The sequence below is a fragment of the Centrocercus urophasianus genome, unplaced genomic scaffold (assembly GCF_019232065.1).
Source record: "Centrocercus urophasianus isolate 14NV4802_14NV808 unplaced genomic scaffold, USGS_Curo_1.0 seq_18, whole genome shotgun sequence".
In the NCBI taxonomy this organism is placed as follows: Eukaryota; Metazoa; Chordata; class Aves; order Galliformes; family Phasianidae; genus Centrocercus; species Centrocercus urophasianus.
Genome location: NW_024884733.1, coordinates 4,114,623 through 4,132,521, shown reverse-complemented (window position 1 = coordinate 4,132,521; position 17,899 = coordinate 4,114,623). Strand labels below are relative to the sequence as shown.

At 38.2% G+C, this 17,899-nt stretch overlaps 1 protein-coding gene across 8 annotated transcripts in view; it reads right to left on the bottom strand.

Moving 5' to 3' along the window:
* Window positions 1–3,964: 3,964 nt before the first annotated feature.
* RALGPS2 (Ral GEF with PH domain and SH3 binding motif 2) overlaps window positions 3,965–17,899 on the bottom strand; it is a 109,481-nt gene continuing 95,546 nt past the window's right edge. For all 8 annotated transcript variants that reach the window (XM_042819241.1, XM_042819248.1, XM_042819247.1 and 5 more), the window contains 5 exons: window positions 16,604–16,709; window positions 15,993–16,085; window positions 9,036–9,141; window positions 7,824–7,915; window positions 3,965–5,619 (listed from right to left, as the gene is read on the bottom strand). In XM_042819241.1, the coding sequence (XP_042675175.1) occupies window positions 5,590–5,619; window positions 7,824–7,915; window positions 9,036–9,141; window positions 15,993–16,085; window positions 16,604–16,709 (427 nt within the window). In that variant the 3' untranslated portion in view covers window positions 3,965–5,589. The remainder of the gene's footprint in view (window positions 5,620–7,823; window positions 7,916–9,035; window positions 9,142–15,992; window positions 16,086–16,603; window positions 16,710–17,899) is intronic.

Genomic DNA, 17,899 nt, shown 5'->3' with positions numbered 1-17,899 from the left:
TAAATGATTTGTCTTTTCTCAACCATTCTGCCATCTCCAAAGATGTTTAGAAAGCCTAAGATAAAGCTTCATTCTATCCTTTCTTTTCCAACATCCATTAACACCACAGTAAAACTGCCATTGTTTTTAATCAAAGATGCAGGAAGACAAAAAAGTAACATTCAATTTCCTAAGAAGAAAATATTCTTTCATTTCCCCTTCTGATGCCTATAAAGCCTTGCTACTAACACAATCTGCAGCAGTTGTTTCAGTAATAGTTCTACCTCATGTTGGCACTAGAAGCATAATACACATAACTGAGCCTACGGACTATTATGAAAGAATCAGATGGATTTATTCAGCCTTCTCTTCCCACAAACATTTTTCTCCGTAGTTTTTATGTTGACAAAAAGCCTGTTAAAAAATAAATCCTCTCATAACTACACCCTTCAGTGTTGAAATCGAAAGAAATGGGACAGAGAAGCATGCTCATTTCTAAACACGTGAGCTCTTAAGCTCGTATGTTCCAGGCCATGACTCAGACAATCCTCTTCAGGTTTCCTTCTCCACTGCTACATCCATTCAGACACATACCAAATAAAAATAAATTAATTCTAAGGAAGTCTGAGCTACGTCTGGTAAAAGCCACACGAGCCCAAGCTACCAAATACTGATGCATTTCTCCTAAAGAGAGACCATTCAATGGCAGAAGAAATACTACAGCAACTCAAGCTACAGCTATTTTACACTGAAAGCAAGCTAAACTGCACCAAAGCAGCTAAATTCTTCTGCAGAAACAGTGACAGTAGGGAACGTCCCCTCCGTGACACTAAGGGCACAGCTCACGAGTCTGTGGCACTCTCAGCACTGAAGGAACAGGATCAGTATCCAAGTTAATTGTAAGGCACTGACAAAAGTCCTCCTTTAACACAAACACTCACCTCCTTTTCATACATAACAGATTAGCACAAGCATTTTAAAAAGAGAATGATCCCTACAAACAAGTTTTAGGTCCATTGATACAGCTTCTTCAATTAGAACTTTCCCAACCCCATCAGTTTCTCCACAAGCCATTTTTGGAAGAAAAATGAAAGAAAAAGGCCAATAGGTAAATAATAACAACACTTTTACAACGTGATGTTGTAGGCAGAACAGGCAATTAGCTGATGTGATTTAGTACCAGCAGTGGTGTCTTGATGTTTTAACATGCAGCACACTACTGCCAGCCATGGAAAAGTCTAATGACTTAGCATAAAAAAATCAAAAGTAGAAAACAAAGAAAAATGCCACTGACAGAGCCGTAAGAAATGACATCCCATGATTTACCTTGATTTGGATAAGATTTGCCTAAGTTAATCCAAAACCACAAGATGGATTTGCTGTCTATCCAAAGGGACCTAACCTCATAGAGTGCCTCAGCAGCACAAAAGGCTGCAATCTCTTCTGCTGGAACAGAAAGCATTTCCTTTTAACATCTGTTACATCTCACAGAAGAGGACTGTACTGTTGAAAAGGTAGAAACGCAACTAGAAGAGGCTGAGGCTGCACAAAAACCAAAACAAAACAAAAGAGATGAGATACTGAATTCTAGTGAGGAAAAGCTGGCTAATAAAATCCCGCTGCGTTCTTTTATGCTGTTTATTTTCTTACCACCAATAAGGATATTTCTATTAATGCTTTTCTGAGTAACAGTGCAAGCGCTTTGCAGTTCGAGTTCAGAGGAGGAAAGTCAATCAGCTGATTTCCCAAAAGAGACCCTGATCTCTCAAGCAACAGGCTGGAACAACAGGCTGTAATGGCATAACTGAGGGCTGCTCAGTGTGCAAGCTGCTGAGATGCAAAATGTCTGCTGTTAGCTTCCTTATCAGATCTTTCTCACAAAGAATATGATTTTAAAGGTAATTTAAAAAAGCTAACAATAAGATAATTTCAAAGCTGAGTGCTAAAGCTCATTAAGTATTTACATGCATTCATTTAGTGTTTGTAGTTTTAACATTCACAACTTGTACCTAAGTACTCCATGAATCTTAGCAGCTTGAGCAATATGCCTGTGCCACAAAATGCCTGCAAAATGAAATGCATGTCTGGGAAGAGCTCTATTTACTCAAATCATCAATGTTTTTCAAAACTGAATCTCCTTACTTGCTGTCAAAGAATACTGAAACAGAAGTCAGGTTTGAAAAAACTTGTAAGAATTAGCAAAGGAAGTTAGGAAGGGAAAAGTCAGCAGTAAGTAATAAAAAAAATCAGTACCAAGGGCATTGTAGGTTTCTACAGCACTGCACCAGTTTCACAAACCCGACGTTCCCCATTGTTCAATGTCCCCCAAGACTGTCAGTGTAGCTAACAAAGCAGTGAGTGCTCAGCAGGTGACTCACAGGTACACGGGAAGCCTGGCCACAGGGATCTACACTGAGTGCTTCTCATTCATATGCTTGCAATCAAGGAACTGTAAGGGATGCCTTTAGTTTCCAAATCAAAATACTGTGAAATTAAAGTGACAAATATTAGCTGAAGAGCTCCATCAGTCATTAACAAAATATAGAGAGCATTAGGAAACACACAAACTGTAAACTAACTGAAATAGTCTGGATAACAGTCTTACCTGAATAACAGGACCTCACTGCTGCTCCTTCTTTCTAAGCACTGATTTAAATGCACGTTTTTAACCTTTTTTTAAAGCATGAAGAAAAAAAGCAAAACCAAAAAACATTACTGTGTTCTTTACAGTGTATTTGACTCGTCCAAATCTTTCCAACGCTTAGCTGAAGATTTTCCCTCAGGGAACCAAACCACCACCTCTTCCTGAGCACCACGTATGTCAAAGTCTATAACATTTCAGTAGCTGTGTTGCCCTGTAAGACTACTTGAACAAACATGAGATCAACCATAGGAAAGTACTGAACTACTCACTGCAACAAGTGCCAATAATGCTGTCTGTGTTGTCATTAATCACTCCAATTATCCCAGCTACACATTTTAAGAAACTACTCCCACAATATTTCGTCTCTCCCACAGAAAATAGCATTATCTGAGGGAAGGAAACCAAAGACAGCAGGAGGCGTAAGGACAATTACAACTGGTAACAACAACTCATTAAACGATGATTTGTGCACTTTTTTCCCCACTATCCTCCTACCACAAAAGCCTAATTCAAAACAGCTGGAACAAACAAGAAAAACAATAATAAATGACACCTTCAGACCTGGCTCTGTCTTCAGTAAAGCTGTGTGATGTCAGGCTGTGGCTCCCAGATGCATGTTTCCTTTTGCTGACAGAAGAGCAGACACAGTTATGCTGCAATGACTCTATAAGAGCTTATTTAAAAATTCAAAATCCACGGGCTGTTATCCACAGTGTTTAAAAAAGGACACACACTGCTAAAAAAAAAAACCAAAACCATCTAGCTGCTGAGAAGAAAACACACATTAAATAATTTTTAAAATGAAAAAGCAAAACTGATGTTGTGCAAAGTCTACTACAGTAACACTGCTGGCTACAAAGATGCCGTCTTCACTATACACCCAACATGGGTTAACTTGGCTGATGTGTGAATTGAAAAGGGATTCAGCACAAGCAACCCCTTTTCACAATACATGACTTCAGGATCAGAACAGACTGTTCATTCCCCAAAGCAGAAAAAAAAAATTGCAGAGGGACACAAATTCCCACACTGCTTGCGGCGCAACTCTGACAGAAATATCCTTCCACTGTTTTCTTTCTACCAAGTGCCAATTCACAAGAACAATTTTTGGAAACACAATCCAGCCTATTGCCATTTAACTCCACATTACCAAGTGTGCGGGTTTTTCGTTTGTTTTTAACTGTGAGACTGGATTCTCCTTCTCTATTTTTTTCCCTCCTAGCATTCAGCAATTAATCATTTCCGTTAAGAGATTAATTTAACTCTGGGGAGAATGAAATGTGACTTCATAGGCTTCTACTCTGATGCAAGAAACAAACTGTACATTTTCAAAATAATCACTACTAGTAGAAAACTTTATTACACAGTCAGAGAACTCTGCCACAAACTGGTAGGTAGTTTGTTTCTCTTTAAAAAGGAGTATTCACGGTGGAATCTGCAAGCTTATTTATGGCCACTAAACCACAACGTCAATGAAACATTTACTATTTTTCCACAGACTTCAAAGTTCTGATATCTTAGAGTCATATTTTGGATAATGTTTACTTGCTTTACAAAGACCATGTTTTGGAAGGTTAAATGAAGACTAATCATCCAGGAAATGTTATCTAGGTGATGTCAAGGAAACCCAAACAACGCAAGAATCAAAGTTTTTATGCATAAAACACATGTATAAAGCATGTTTCCCTTTTTACAATCACATTATTTTTCGAAGTAATTTCAGTGACCAAGAATTATTCCTGTCAAGGATATAAGTTTGACAGTCCCATACCTTTTTTCTCTTTGTATTATCCCACCTAATAAATTACTTGTCCAACCATCAAAAGAGCTTCTGTACGTAAGGTCTACTTTAGGCTACATTGTCAATACCACACAATGTCATATTTTGACCAAGACAGATAGTAAAATCAATTATTGCCAAATGAGATCATGAAAGCTTGAGATTGTGCCTCTATCATTTTAAAATATAGACTGTAAGTGATATTATGAAACACCATACACTGACAGTGGTCCCTAGCTGATTAACAGACACCCGGAGAAGTAAAACGTCTCCAAGAACTGTACCAAGATGTTGGGTTGTTGGTTTTTTTTTTTGTCATTCAACCTTCATCTGCAGGAGACAGAGGTGTAGGAACAAATGGGAAGAAAACACTCAGTTCTGAGCCAAGAGGGCTTTCAGTTTTGTCTTTCACACGCACCCCAAGCACCCGGAACATGTGAACTATGCTCTAACCAGGAATTAGGTAACAGCGCACCAAAAGCATTCTTAGTGTGTCAGTGCCCGCTCACAGGGAATGTGGCTCCCATACAGTACTACAGTTTGCAAGCTTAATGCTACTTCAAACTTGCATTTGTTATGTTTCATATACTTGCAGGTCTGAGAGAATTAACATTGCTCCAGGCTCAGTGTGCCTGGGACAAACTTCCATTGAGAACTCCTGGTACAGTCCAAACAACATCATCTCTAGAGTGTGCAGCACCTCTTTTACCCAGTTCATACATAGTTTTTGATACAACTCTTAAATACCAGTTTACTTGCTTTCTTAAGAATACCTAAAAAGGTGAGTTATTTTCAAAATTAGTACAAAGTTAAAAGAAACTCAAACAAGCTACAATCTATTTAACTCAAGCACAGCACCGCCAGAAGTTTCACACACACTATTTGGTGTTTCATTGTTGTTTTTCCTTTCACTCTTTAAGGCAGTGGTTTCCACAGGTCAGTTCAGAGGATATAACAAAGCATGGTCCATGGCAATTCATGTTGCAATTCCATTTTTCATTCGGGGGACCCTAATCCCCAGCCATTACTTGTTTTGTTCAGGGCTCCAGAGTTCAGGAGATCGGCCTGACAGGCTCCCTTCTGGCACAGAATGCAGCTGGCACATTTTCTGTCAGGACCTCATTCTCATTTATGAGATGGTTCAAATTGTTCTTTTTTTTTTCCTGTTGTGTTTTGAATTAGCCTGCTATTCAAAGGTCATCAAGTTGGCAGGAACCTGAAAACAAAAATACAAATAGCCGATGTTACTTAGGTAGCAGCTGCTTACATCCTAATGTTTCACAAACCTTCAACCTGTTCAAATACACATCCCAATGCTCATTCTCTCAAAAAAAAAAAAAAAGGGGGGGTGGGGAGGAGAAAGCTGGGAATGCAACCATCATTAATACAGTCAGTACAAAACACTAGAAGCATACTTACAGCTGTAGAAAATGCAGGAATCACAAAAATACTAAACCACTGAACTGTTTATAACTTTCTCACATGGCCTTAGATCTTATTAACACTGATGAAATTTAAGATTTTGAGTTGTTGACAAAACAACTTTAACATGATAAATCTCAGGACTGAGCTACACAAGCAGAACCTTCTCACTTGAGTCCCACGAGCTAGGAAATACTTGGCACAGGTCAGTGACTGATGTAGGCCCTCCAGCATTTTTAGGGCTAATTTACAAACACAAGGCATAAACACTTGGCTGGTCTTTTCCCACAGGAAGCCTGAACGTGTGATGCAGCCATCACTCCCTTTCAGGAATATTAAAGGTAGCCTGCATTACACAGCTTAAGCCCCCAATTTCTCCTGATCGGGAATTTGCCTGAAAGCAATAAATGCTGTTTACTCAGGGCACTAAAGAGCCACTGCATTCCCGATGACTGTCAATAAATGCACAGTCTGGTCAGGTTTGAAGCAGATTATTTCTTGCATTGCATTTACCTGCAGAAGCAGGAATGATAACTGAGTTAAAACTACACCATTAAAAATTATTACATACAATTAAAAATCATATACAATAAAATAGTTCCCAATATTCTTCAATTTGGTAGATGTCCACGCTCTTGTCTTACACAGCCATACCCTCAATAAGAAAAGATCTGTTTTAAATAGATCTGTAAGGCTCCTCTCTAGGAAAAGCACAGCTCAGGGGTAAAATCAAGATCAAGAGAAATAATTTAAAGGATTTTTTTTTTTTCCAAAAGGTTTTTTGAACACTAAGTTTTTGCTTATTAACCAATCTTTATTGCCTAGTGCTTGCAGGAAGATCAGCTTCTTCTGTGGGAGACTCATTACGAGTAGCTAATGCTGCAAGAATGCTTGCTGTACAACCGCATACAGACATACCAGAAAACAAAGTATGCAACATATAACAGTAACTGAGGCTGTTGGTCTTTTAGAGCTACTTTTGTTTTTTTTTTTTTTTTTTTTTTCCCCATGACTCTTGTCTTTTTTCGCCCCCCTTTTAAAACCTCCATCATGTTCTCCCCAGGCCCCAAAGGCCCCAAGTCTTGCCACTTTTGTATAAGCCATGAGCAGAATGCTTTAGACGAGTTTGCATTGAATAGAATTGTTAAGCCTTACTGAATAAAAGTTGTCACCAGCAGGCAGTTTTGGAGCCTGTCTGGCAGTCACCACACTCTTGCAAACTGCTTGCCACTACTGGCTACTATTTCCACCTTCTCCAGCCAGGAACACAATTTTCACTCCTTTGCACTGTCTCAGACATTTCTGCAGCCCTCCTTATTCCTTAGACTTGTGTCAGAGCCGAACAAGAATACACAGAAGGATTTGGAAAGGTCTTTAGCTCCCCCTTATTCTTAAGCGTAGCCATGTAGAAGCAGAAAAGTTCAGCAGTGCTTCAGGAACCCAACAGAAAGAAAGGAATTTGAAGAAAAGAGCGTTAACTTAAAGATGTACTTATGCTGATGAAAAAGTCACTATCAATATATATGTGAACAGAATTTAACAGGGCTTGAAGAGTAGTCCTTTCTTCTTTTTTGATTCAAAGAGAATTCAATTTTTGTTTCCAAAGTCTTTTAAATATACTCAGAACATAAATAATTTTTATGTTTTAGTAATACACACAGCATAACTATGGGACTGCCATCTGTAAACGGGCAGTGACAAACATACTGTGTCGGAGACTGAGATTTGTCAGTATTTCTTCCATTTCCCAACTTTCCAAATTGCTCTATGGTAGCCTCAAGACTTTTCTTCATCACAACAGAAGCTCTGAGGATTCATTTTCAAGGAGACAAACACAAAAGCTAAGCCAAGTCAATAAGCAGGTGAAATCAATGTCCAGACCGGTCCGAGAAGATTGCTGTTCATGTGAAGCAATCAATTACAGCTTGGCCCTTTGGAAGCTCAGTCAGATCTGAGCTTTTAACAGCTGTTATTTCTTTGTCAGCATCTTGTTCTCACCTGTTGTCTGTTGCTTTGGCAGGCAGCACTCAGGTGTTTAAACCAGAGCATCGCATTCATTCTATTTCCAGCTTGAAATTTGTATGAATTTCCTAAGAGAGAAAGATAAGGGGAAAAAAAAAAAACTTAGGAAACACAACAAATACTGCATTTGAATCTCGTTTACAGTCAAAGAACTAAATTTGAATGCTATGAAAACATGTAATAGCAAAAGGTTCTTGCAACTTTACACCTTGACTGCCATACATGGAGCAGCTTAAACAATTGTTTGATGTAGTGCAAGAAGTCATAGCTTGTCTGTCTTCCTTGTGCACACTGTACATTTCAACTAACACCAGTGTCAGCCAGAAAAACAACAAAACGTTTCTCAGAATTATGTAACAAAGACACATTTTTGTTCAGTGCCATTATTTCAACTTGGTATATCATCACATTATTTTCATTAAGCGCAGGACAGCGCAGAAATGCGCTCCAGAAAGCTTCATTTAATAATCTTTGAAAATTACTCCCAAATACATTGAGATGATAGACTATTATTTTCAGTATCTCATGTCAGACAGTGCTTACCTGAATTCAGAAAGGCCAAATATTACAAAAGCTTTTCACATTGCTGTTGCTGAGTTTAAGCTGATAACCTTAAACTAGAACGGACACTCAGAAATAAAATGTACTCAGACTGAAGGTAAATAAAATGAGGAATGTCAAACTCCTTTATCACAACTGCTTGTAATAATGCTCCTTTGAGCACAGTTATAGAAAAATAACATTTTATTCAGTTTAAACTGAAACCAGGGCACTCACACTACGATGGAATAAAGGATTTTTTTTTTCCCTTTTTTTCCCCCCCCTCTGGCTTCTCAGTGCAAAATAGTGAATTTTACTGTTTTTCCTGGCAATGGCACTGCATTTGAATAGCTGTTTTGTTTTGTGGTTTGTTTTTCATTTGGAGGGGAGAGGGGCCTGGTCAAGCATCTGGTGTTAGTGGAATAGCAAACTCTTTTCATAGCTACTTACATTTTCATGGATGTGAAAATGTCTCTGAAAAACTAAACTAAATGCAGTTTGAAAGAATGAAGATGAATACTTAAAAACACAAGTTGTTACTTTGGACACTACTTAGAACACAATGAAGACTAAGGTACACAGGTGAACCTCAGCAAAATTGGCGTTTGTTCTTGGAACCACTGTGCTCGTGGTGTGAGTGCTGCCTACCTTTCTCAGAATCTGTCAATAAGAAGAGATCTGGATGTTCAGGGTCGTCTGCCATCATCACCATCCAGCCCACGACTGACACATTCTTGCTCGGGGTGGATTTGAACTGAAAATACAAGCAGAGATGTAAAGTAGCATAAAGCCTTAGCCAGACTGACCAACTGCGTAGAACAAGCATTCAGAAGAACACTTCCTCTCAGTGTCACTGTTGAAGACAAAAGACTATCATTAGAGGAAGCCCAGCACTTTAAATAAATTTAATTTTACATGGAATTCATGAAAACAGAACTTACCACAGCAAACTAAATTCAAAGGATATTTTAAGGAACATCACAATCCATCAAACCAGGCACCCAATATCTAAACCACACTGTATGAATACCACAGCATTCCTCACCGTCTTTCTGCTTGTGTGTGAATATACCATCATTAAAAAATGCACTAAAAATGCAAAGTTAATCCCCTCCACTGTTAATAAAGAAAAATGTAACTACTCAGTGCCACAACTACTCAAAGTGAGCACGTATATTCCAGTAAATAAGTCATTTTTATAGACAAGATATCCAGAATGATGGGGTTTTCTTGCCTAAGTTATCACCCAAACATTGACATAGTTTGTACCTCCCTATTTAAGCACGACAACTGTCTCTCCTACGCTACTCCCTTTCTTTACAACTTCTTTATTCTGCTCTCCTTTTCACCCAACTGGGCAATATTATTTTCTACTTCTCAGTTCCAGGCAACCTGCCCATTAAATCCCACCTTGGCCATTTTCAGCTTCTTTCTTCCTGGTCTTCTTGTTATTAGTAGACCCTCACAATTCACTTCCCATGGCTTGCTCAGATGCTCCTTCTCTCTTCAATATCTATAATTCATTCAGTTTCCCTCAAGTCTTCAGTTGACAGATTTCCTCCTCCTACATTCATGTGCCCACCACAGATGTTGCAATAAGTCCTTGCACTTCTCCCCTCTGCAATACTTAATCTCTCCACTGTGCCCATAAGGTCCAACTCTACTCTATGCAGTTTGCTACCAGATGCATCCTTGTTCTGGCCTTGTGAAATCCCTGTTCTAACCTCTTTATTAGCAAAGTAATTTGGTCATCTCTTTAATTACAGGTATTTTCAGAAGCCATACAGCTAAAATTATTTCAAGGATATTTTTAGTTACTAAAATGAATTTATAATTCTGGAATACTTTTCATATTAATGTCTCATAGCAGACTTACAGCATTAAGCATCAAATCTCTTTTGTATCATTTTAGAAATAATACTGTTTAACTATTACAAATCCAGTAAAAAAGGAACATTAGCAAAGGTAATCATTTCTGCTGATTAGTTTGAGAGTATCACACTCACTATAATGTCTAGTTATGCTCACCTACCTGGGACTTGTCCAACACCCTACATTTTAAACCTCAATGTAAAACCACAGTTTAAAAAACATTAGAACTTCAAATGAACAAATGTTAGGTCAATACTTGAAACATGAAAAGTATTTCAAAAAAGTACAAAATAATTTAAGAGTCTGCCCTCTATCTTCCAAACACAGCATTTATGTACTCTCATCATTATGTTGCCATAGTGACACTTGCAGGAACCATTCCACAACAAGCTCCTATCAGTCATGTTCAGCTCAACTATTTAAACATCAGTGGAAACAACACTTGGAAACTTTGAACGGATGCTTGAACAGATAGCTTAAGTGTAAAAGGGGTAAAGGCTGTTCTTCCAAGAGACTTGCCTGCTACACTTCACATGGATGGCTTCTTTTGATACCACTGTGGTACCTAAAACTGTGGGAACAGACCATTCCTTAGAAAATCTGTAGAACCACATATACTAAAGTTCTAAGTCATTCTACTGCTTCTGGGAGATAGATGTGTTTGGTAACAGCTCCTGAGATTAAGAAGTAAATTACAAAGCTGTATCATTATACGTGCAGCTGGATAGCAATTTCTTTCCATATACATTCAGAACTTATGGACTCAAGACACTGCCCTGAAAAATAAGAGGACAACTTACACTAAAAAGGGATTTGCAAAAGCAAACTTCAAGTAGTCTTACAAAGCATTAGCAGGTTAGTTTCACCTAAGTGGAAACCTGTGCCACTAAGAACTAACTGCATCCATTTCTAGAGGGCCATGTGAAATGACACATTTGCTCCTTCCTTTCTCAGTCGTATGTTTCAATAATAGGCCTGCAATATGCAAAAAGATCACATGCCTGAAACTGCAGTGCTTGCTTCTTTCATTCTCACTGCCATCTCAAGAGTGCTCAGCACTTTCAAAACAGTAAGTTAATCACAATGCCTCTCTGGAAAGTAAAAAGCTCCACACAAGGAAAGCATTTCCTGCTAGCATCAATCCATCATCACGTGAAGCACACGTCAGTTTCCCATTCCTTCGCACTGCTGGCTTTGTATTGCATGTTTACATAGCTCCCCCAAGGCAGTTCATTCTCCACTGATGCATGGAGCCACGCTAACAGCAAGTTTGCTTTGTTAATGTGAAGGGAATGAAAGCTTCATTGTGATTTAATGTTCATGGCCCTTCAGTTTTTTTTTTAATACACGCCACTGGAACGAAACTCTTATGATAAGCACAGAAAACCACAGCTCTAGTGTAAGGCTTCACAGAACTAGATGTGCTGCTGCAGTTCTGCCCAGAAGTATTTTGACTTAAATCTTCAAATAAAAAATTCAATCTCCTGTTGAGCTGATATTCAAATCACACCCTTGGCCTCTAAGCAGCAAATAACAGTTTTTCCAAAGTGCCAATAAACAGGAATAATCCTGAATACAAAATGCAGGGGAAGGCTTGGAATGAACAGCAGTTCATTCTTGAGTGAAGGCTCAGAAAGTCTCTGTTGCTTTTCCAAACACCTACAAACATGGAAAAATCTCTCATGCATGCTATGTTGTCACAGAAACTGGCAAGCTTTTTCCATCTCAATCATTATTAACAGCTTTTGATGGATGTACTCACATTTCTCCAGGAGAATACTTTCTTTAATACTAATTTTAAGTTGTCTATTTTTACGGTTGTCCTCTTCTAAAGCTGTGCAACTACTGGTTTGATCACAGATGTGTCTTTGTTGCTACCATTAAGCTTTCAGCTTCTTACAAATATTCCTCTGAGCTTCTCCTGTACCTCATCTTCTGGGCTCTGAAGCCCAAATGTTCAGTATGGACAGTTTTCCAATACTGTAGTAACAACTGAAACCTCCTCCTTCTTTAAAATACAAAGGTCATTATATTTATTAGTCTGTCTTAGAAGATGCAACACAAGAAAATTTGTCTCATCCAGATATCTACAGTATCCTTTAGAGTAGATGCATATCTACAGCATGCTGGAATACTATTTTGCCTTTGACCACAGCAGTGAGAACAACGGCCTTGCCTGTGTTTAAAAGGAAGGTGATTTCTTGCCCATTTTGCAAGATCACATGCCATTTTTATGAGGTAATTTTCCAAAGAGGTTGGCTACTTTAAGCTTGGAACTGCTTTCACTGTCAGTGCATTCCAAGTCCTCAGTCTCAGTTGCCTAAGGCAATAGCAGCAGGATAGTCAAAAGCATGCCTGTAATCAAGACATATGTGCCACGAGAGCTCCAGCCAGGAGCTTTCATATAGCAGACTAACTATTGTTTGTTTCCAGCATTCCCTTCCACATCACCAAACCTTGGGTGAGGAAGTTGCAAGGACAGATGTTTACATGACAATGGTAAATATCTAGAATATTTTAGCTAGGTAAATCTCAGTGTATCAATCTTAGAAAAAGAAACCTGCTTCCAAGTAGACAGCATCATTCCTTTAGTCCATTTAATATGGACAGCTAGAAAACTCTACCCGATCTAGCCTCCAAGCTCTATTTTGCAGAATGGATCTCTGGGGAATATAAGCGGACAGAAATTGCATAGTGAGCACGTAATGATACACCAACTATCTACACAGCTAGTGGACCATCTACAATTTATTCTACTTCAATTAAATCTGCTTTCTGAAATTGTAGACAAATGAGAACAGGGGCGCGACACTTGAGAAATCCTCTTCACAGACTTCAGAACAAAAGCTGAGCCTCTGTACAATTACCCTCAAGTGAAACTGATATTCCAGCCACCAAAAGCTGAACTGCAGAACTGCAACACGAGTAAATCAGCTGAACAAAGTTCTGACCAAATATGATCAGGCTGTTTAATAAACTGGAGCCTCTCCCCCTCCTTTGCCAACCTCCTACAGGAGTTATTAGGTAAGCTTTCACCTTCATTTCACCATAAAGAGCTATAAATAAGCTCTTGAGTACATGTGCACCTACTGTGAATGATTTGTTTAAAATAAATGACAGCCCAAACTGTAGCTGATAGGTATTACATTATTTTAATCATCCCTGCACCTGAGCAAGCAAATCCTGACCTAGACTTCCCAACATGCTTTGCATCTGTGAACAGAACAAGTTGTGTTCGCTGCCCTCAACAGCTAAAAGCAAGACATCAGTTGTGCACAAACTCAAGGCAGTACTGGACAATTCAGTCCAATTCCACAGAAACAACCAGTGAAATAAATACATAATTAAACATATAATTAAGACCAAGCCAACATGCTCTAGCAGCCATTTCTCTCTGCTACCACTACATCCATACAATCCATCCTAAGGACCCGATACTGCTCAAACTCAGCTCAGTGCTCACAGCAGTCAGAAGCATGCCAGCATTATCATTTTGTGTATGTCCTAGCCTCAGTCTGTAAGTTTGGTCTGCTAGCTCATCCTCTGGCAAATAAATAGGGGAAGAAAAGAATGTGAGATGTTTAATTCTTAGACACTACACTCGGTTTGTAGCAGCTTAGTTGTTGTAAGTATTGCAACAAATCAGTGCTTGGGGAGATAGCAGTCAGCTCAACAGGTTCAGAAAATAATTTTTGAAAGAGCACTCTAAATGGGCATTAAATGGATACGACCACACTCCAAGACAAAAGATTCCTGCAGTAACAGATTAGATATTGACCTTGAATTAAAAAAAAAATATATATCTTTTTTTCCACGTTTGCTATCTTTTTACTTCATTTACTCTTCCTAAAGAAAGGGCAAAGTGATTGACGTTATTAAAATTGTTACTCTGAAAAAGTGGATAAACAGATGGACTACATAAACATTCAACACCTTGACTTTCCCAACACCACCACTACCAGCTAAACAATTCTTCCAAGCTCTCTAAACCTACTTGCCATTTAGATTGTTTTAAAATATTTATACACAATCTCAAAATAACTTCTGATTGAATAGGTACGAGTACGGTACAACTCTTCCATCATTCGGTATTTTAACAGACAGTGGACAGGAGAGACTTACAAGATGCATGCTCTGTTCTTGAAAGAAAACAAAATGTAATTCTGGCATAGGGCCTAAAGGCATCACATCATTAACAAGAGCGCAAAGTCTGACATGACAAAGATTTCCATTTCTTTGTGTTTTCAGAACGACTAGCAATTGTTAGTGACATTATGCCGGCATAAGTTTTCTCTCAGTTCTTGCTTTTGCATTTGCTTTAGTAATTCACATTTCTGCTCACAATAGTTTACAACTCTGCACTTTGCAACTACTTTACTTTTTAATGAGACAGTCTTTCCATATGTTTTTCACTGATAGCAGAGGTAAACGCATTCACACAGATGCACTTTTCTGAAGATGCTCTGGAGACAAAATGCTTGGCTCACAGGACTTTGGTCATACCAGCACTGCCATACTTAACTAACAAACTAGGGAGGATATGTTTAGCTTTCAACTAAGCAATCAAAACTAGTACAGGTGAGGCAGTTGATATGGCAAAGAAACCTTTCCACCAATAATTAGCTAATATTAAATTACTTTGAATATCAGAAGACTGCTTCTTAATTATTTGCTTCCAGTAGAAGTGGAAAACACTCAACTGCTTTGTAGATTAAGACAATACATGATACAAACTTTCCAAATGGAACAGAAAACTCAAATATTCAGGAGCCTCCAAGTCAGAAACGTTAAGCTTCAAATCTTTGCCCTTTGAGCATAAACACGTTAGGATTAAATCCCTGTATTTTGTACCAAAAAGAAAAAAGACAGTCCCCCTTCTAGGATCCTGCAGCACATCTCAGTTTCTAAAATTACATAAACTTTATGCAAAGCAAATGTTCTTCAGTGACAGTTGTCATAAATTAAACTGAAACACTGGCCAAGGCAACTATAAGTAATGGTTCCAAGCAGCGAACGAACTTGGAAAAAGACTCAAGTATCTCAAATTTTATTCAGTTTCCTAGCAGAATCTCTGGCTCATCCTCTTCCATTATAATTAACCAATGAAAACAGAAGTGAACTATGCACATCATGACATCCCTGGAACAGCAACAGAAAATTCATTTTATTACTTTCCCATTTAAGCAAAGTATTTCTAGATTCTTTCAAATGAAGCTGCAGCAGACGAGAGGAAAGCCAGCATCATGTGATGTGCTAGCTCTTTGTGCAATGTATGAAGTGTTCTGTAGTCACTTGCAGTTCATGAGATGAGATGGAAAAAGAAAGTAGTCTCATTTTACCACGAGTGAAATCAGTAGAAATTGATGTGTGTTTAATGCCGTATCTAAAGATTTCTCAGTGACTTTTTGGTTTTCAAGTAGCAAACTCTCACAAGATTCAGAAATCGTCAGGAGATATGACTTCTACCTTAAAAAGGCAGGCAGACCCCATGACATACTTTTCCATCTTTACAGATGTACAAATTCATGGCATATGCAAAGCAGATGTTCCTGTTGTAGCACATGAGCATGTATGATACCTTTAGTAGGGCATACCTGTACGAGGTGAACCGATTGACTGGAACACAGGATAGTAGTCACTAGAAATCATATTAAAAACTTATCTCTAGGTTTACATCAGGAAATCATATTCTAATGTCGTTAAATGATACTGAAATATGCCTGTTTTACATACATGTTTTCTCTCTGTGGCCTTCAGAGATTTTGCAGCATAGTAAAAGAGTTGGGTTCCACACAACGCTACCCAGTACTTTGTCCAAGATGCTACCTAGGGAGAATGGGAAAAAACAAGCATAATATACAAAAGAAATGTTAAAGTATGCTTAAGTATGCTTGCCCCTTTCCTTTTTCATTTTATGCATAGCCAGAAAGCATACTCCTTTGACATGAATACCTATTTTGGTTTGTAATTAATCAGACAATTGCAGTGCAATCACTTAAGAGAGTTATTACCTACCGATAAGCTGTTCAGGAAGATGAAACATGTTCATCACCTTTAAAGTTATCAGTATTTGTATAAAATTTTAAGCTGCATTACACTTCTCTTCCACTTCCTACATAATGGCCGTATCCTCATAAACTGAATATCCACCAAACAGAAGAATGCAAAATCTAGCAGTTGACCCTAACATTTATCGGCAAGGCAAAGGAGAACTCAGACACTTACATCAATTGCCTGCTTGCCATTTATTTTACTTACAATTGAGCAAAGGAAGAAACTGAGAAAGTGCGGGTTTTCTTTCTCTTATAAGTAAATGAACAAACAAATAAATAAATAAATCTTACTGTGGGTTTTTTGCCTTCTTTCAACAAAGTCTTCCTCCTGAGAACGCCTTGAATAGTAACTGCTCCTGGATACAAATGAACAGCCAAATCTTCAGATTCTAGAGAGCTGAAAGGAGCATGTGAAAAAGTGTGTGAAAAGAATATATTTTTCCTAGTGAAGTTCCCCAGTCATTACCTCAAACTACTGCAAACATCTGCATTTTAATTTATAATTGCCAGCTTCTTATTTATTAGACTTCATTGTGGAAAAAGACTTTGGCTGTTACGTGGAATTGCTGCAATGGAATTTACACTCACAAGCAAAAGTGATCTGAAAAATTAGCCAAGCAGGTAGTCTTTAATTAAAAAAAGAATTAAAGCCTAGAACAACTCAAATTCAAGAGCAATTGATTTAACTGGCCAATGTTTGGAGTACTGTTGCTCTCTGTGTTAGAACATCTCCTTCAGACCTTGCAAGAAAGATTGACAGTTTTCTGTTGTTGTTAGAAACACTGGAATCATTAGCACATCAGAAAACAAAGCAAAAGCTCAAACATGCACAATTTTAAAAATATCCAAGAGCAAGAACAGTGAGCAGGAGCAGTAACAAAGAGCAGAAACCCAAACCACAGCTTTAAGGTGTTTTAATGCATCTGGTGTGCTCCTCATCCTGATCTAACTCACATGGGATACAGGAGCAAATGGCAAAAAACAAATGCCAGCTACAGCACTGAAAAATAAAACTTAGCTTTATTACAGTTATGAAGCTGACTGGAGCATAAAACATTTTCTATCAGAAAAATTCACAACAGGAATCATTTCAGTAAGTGTCAATCAGAGCAAACAACTCAATGCTGAAACCAGCAGCTTTCTGGAAAAGCCAAGAAGTCATGCAGCATCTGAAACTTGTTTTGAAGTAAGACAGCATTTGCTGCTTTATCCGTCTTGCACTTGCACTTATTCAAAGTGAACTGGAAATCCAGCAAGCCTTTTCATTGCAGCACCTACTGAGGATGAGGATGTGGAGACAATTTTGGACATTGATGGGAACATGAGTTCAACTCAGTGAGACAATGCTTGCTTCTTAACATGAAAAAAATGCATAGTTATCAGTCAGTTATTTCCCAATTACAGTGCCACACAGCTGCAGACAATGCTTAATTACTCAGAAGAATCAGTCATATCACTGTATCAGCTTTCAAAGAACACTGTATTATATAGAATTGGGACCAAATTTCATGTGTTACTCTGTTTAACCATCTCACTTGTCTTGGGGAAAGGGAATTCAATACATAACCACTAATCAAGAAAACATTC